Source organism: Gossypium arboreum, chromosome 3 (assembly GCF_025698485.1).
Source record: "Gossypium arboreum isolate Shixiya-1 chromosome 3, ASM2569848v2, whole genome shotgun sequence".
Lineage (NCBI taxonomy): Eukaryota > Viridiplantae > Streptophyta > Magnoliopsida > Malvales > Malvaceae > Gossypium > Gossypium arboreum.
The window spans coordinates 130,090,399-130,093,997 of record NC_069072.1 but is presented as its reverse complement, the minus strand read 5'-3'; the positions used below and the strand labels follow the sequence as shown (position 1 = coordinate 130,093,997).

The window sequence follows — 3,599 nt, the reverse complement described above, 5'->3', positions numbered from 1 at the left end:
TTTAACTTTTTTCCTATGTTTTTTAAAAGAAAGGGCATCGGATATTTCCATTCATATAATATAGAGAGAAATTTTGGAGAGTTTGAAAACAATTTTCTTTCATTTTGTCTCACTTTATTCATTTTGAAAATTTTATTTATTTTTATATTAATTTTAATTTTAGATTTTTTAAAAAATTGAAAAGAATTTCAACTTTTATCATTTTATAATAATCGAGGTGAAATTGATAGAAAGTATAAATTTTGAAGACTAAAATTACTATTATACCAATTAAAAATGTCACTTAATAGTTAAGTAATAAAAAATAATTTCAAAAATTTAGTGACTAAGTTGTAACTTTTTTAAATTAAATGATAAAAAAAACTTTACACTAATTGTGTAGTTACCCAATAATAAACTAGTTTACAAAATGAGCAACCTTTGGTTTGAACATTTTAAAGACAGACATGGCCTATAAGTAAGGCTTTCTAAGCCTCTATCTGTACCCAAAAACAAAAAAAGAAAGCCATACATACATGGCCTGAAACTGCATCAAATACAAACCTTGAGAAAAGCATCTTCCTAATTTAATTCTGAGTTAGTCCGTTGTCACGACTCATCATTTTTCCTAAAGTACAAATTGAACATATGTTCGGACATGAATCCGAGTAATATAGTTGCGCAACTCTTGGAAGGTGGGAAAACTTGGATGAAAGCAGCATATGTACTATCTTCCTTTGAGATCCACAAACTGTGAGAAAACGGTACTTCGGTTTGAATCAACGTCATCATTAACTATCGCTTCATCAGCAGCGATGGTTGCTGTGTGTGTAGCATAAGCATTATTGGCCTTGTTTTCAGCCACTAGCATCCCTCCTGGATGTTCCTCCAATTGAAGGGAAAACTCGAGATTCCACAGCACATCACCCATCGAAGGTCGATCAGTCCCATGATCCAATAAACACTTTCCTGCAATCTCAGTGAATTTCCTAAGGCAATCTGGATTAATCCTTCCCTTAAGATGGGGATCAATGATTTCATGGAGTGTTCCTTTCCTTTCGCAAATCCGAGCGTAATCTCCAAGACTAACTTGTTCCTTAGGCAAGCTCGCGTCTAGTACTGGTCTTGCGCACAACACTTCAAAAAGGACTACTCCAAAGGAGTAAACATCGGATTTTTCGGTTAATTGTTGCCTACGGAAATATTCGGGGTCCAAGTAACCAAAACTACCTTTCACCATTGTACTAACATGATCTTGTTCTAGATTTGGACCGGTTTTCGATAGTCCGAAATCGGAAACTTTGGCTACCCATTTCTCATCCAATAAAATGTTTGTAGTCTTAACATCTCTGTGTATGATTGTGTGCCTTGCGCCAGTGTGAAGATAGTGAAGTCCTCTTGCAGCTCCAATGCATATTTCCAATCTTTGTTTCCAAGGCAAGGGAGGTTTATTTGTCTTATACAAATGTTCCCTTAAGGTCCCATTAGCCATATAATCATAGACCAAAATCATCTCTCCGCCTTCTTCGCAAAATCCGATTAATGACACTAAATGCCGGTGTCTAAGCTTCGACAGCATCTCGATTTCAGTCTGGAATTCGTGTACTCCTTGTTCCGAAGAAGGGTTTGATCTTTTGATAGCAACTTTAGTTCCTCCATCTATAGTACCCCTGTAAACATTGCCAAATCCTCCAACACCGATAACGCGTGATTCATCGAAGTTCTTGGTGCCATGTTTTATCTCCGACAAAGAGAAATGCCTGCATAGACCGGCAGCAAGGTTCGAAATCTGGCTACCGGGAAAGGTTTTTCCGGTTGACGATGAATGTGAACTGCCATTCGTTATCACCGAACTGAGAGTTTTTCCGGTTTTCTTCTTTTTCTTTACAACAACAACAACAACAATGGCAACCACTAAAGCACAACTAGCAACCCCTCCAGCAACCCCACCAGCAATCAATGGCCCATTTCTAGCCTCTGACTCTGAGAATCGTTTACTTTCTGCTTCTGCATCAGTAAGCATTTGGGACGGCACCGGATTCGGACCAGCCAAATTCATATTGGTGTCGTTAATTTTGAAAATCTCCAAGCCGTTAAGAAGTGCATTAAGATGCTTGGGTTTCATTGATACGGTGGGATGCAATTGCACCCACATCTCCTCGTCTCCGGGACTATCCGAAACATAGGCCGCAAAATCTTTATAAATAGGTCTCCCCTGACCTCCAACCCATGCAATTATATCACTCGGACTTTGTGCTGTTTGATTGTTAATATAAATATCAAACACTCTTTCATTGATTTTATTAACCTCATATTCACAAAAATGGAGCCTAACAACATATGTGAAATTTGCATCAACATGAAAAATCCAAGTGAGATTATAATTTGCATTAACGCGGGCACTCGGCCCCATCGTTCGCCCCGTAGAGTACACATCCACCGGCGCAATCACTTCCGGTACGCTTTTCGAGTATTGGATGCTTAAGTTTTTATCGGCCCTGGACGTGACACCGATCCCGCTGCCAAACAAATACGGGAAATCGTCGTACCACGTTCGAGTAAGCCCGGAATCTTTGTTGGGAGGAATGAACTGTCCACCTACGTTTAACCTAAACATTGTTTGCAACGTACAGCTAGTGAGTTCCAAGTATTGATCACTAAATCCAAGGAAAATTGCAGACTTTTGGAATATATCTGGCATAGGGACCAGTTCAATGCCATTAACGTAAGCATATGATCCCTTAGCGGGAGTGATGGTAACATTGAGATCACCCGATCCAACGGGTGTTAAAGAGAATTCTCTTATAATGTAACCCTGCGTGAAAGCTTTTGCGGTGATGGCGCCGCTGAAGTTGTGGAGAAGAGTGACGCCGTTGGCCACAACGGAGAAATAGGAGGTGAAAGGGTCGAGACCGTTGTAAGTGGAGGGGTAAAAATAGAGCCTGAGCCAATGGCGGGTATTGGGTGTAATGGGGAACTTGTACGATGTTGATGATGATTTGAAAATCCTCGCCGTCATGTATGGAACCGCTGTTGGCAACGAAGGGTCCTGGTATTGAGCCGTGGCGGCCTCTGTATCACGGGAAGAGGTTAAAAACTTGGCGTCGGGACCCCATTTCTGACCATCGGCATCGGTGGCGGCGTCTTCTGATGCTCCACAAGAAAGGATATAGCCCTTGTGTATTGAATCTGGATTACTTTTTGCAAGAAAATGAGTGAAAAAACAATAACAAAGAGCGAAAAGCAAGGTTTTAGAGATGGATTTCATCATGTTTGAGAGGAAAAAAAATTCAGGAAATGAGAGAGAGAGAGAGAGAGAAAGGGTAAGAAGCAGATTTTTTTTTTTTAATTTATTGTTTTCTAATTCAAAACATTGATGAAATCCATAGATTAGTGGGGAAATTTTCAGGTGAAAATCAAAGAATTACGTTAAAAGAGCGAGTGGAATGAATGGTGACTAATTTAAGTATTAACATAAAATAGATGAACGCCAAATCTGCAGTACGATGAATTGAATGTCCTTTTTATAGAAGGGGGCCACTTGGCCTTTCTTTAAGCTTTTAGGCTTACCATCTCTGAAACTGCCCTTGCTTTCCACTCTGTAACCGATTTGAAATTCT

General features: G+C 39.6%; 1 protein-coding gene across 1 annotated transcript; it reads right to left on the bottom strand.

Annotated features, from left to right (window-relative positions):
* Positions 1-327: 327 nt before the first annotated feature.
* Positions 328-3,371, bottom strand: LOC108475262 (receptor-like protein kinase ANXUR2). The gene has a single exon (XM_017777235.2). It carries the CDS (start codon positions 3,248-3,250, stop codon positions 707-709), a length of 2,544 nt encoding a protein of 847 aa, XP_017632724.1. The 5' UTR covers positions 3,251-3,371; the 3' UTR covers positions 328-706.
* Positions 3,372-3,599: the final 228 nt, after the last annotated feature.

Coding starts and splice junctions, on each gene's coding strand:
- LOC108475262 (XM_017777235.2), bottom strand. CDS start 3,250: ATGATGAAATCCATCTCTAAAACCTTGCTTTTCGCTCTTTGTTATTGT.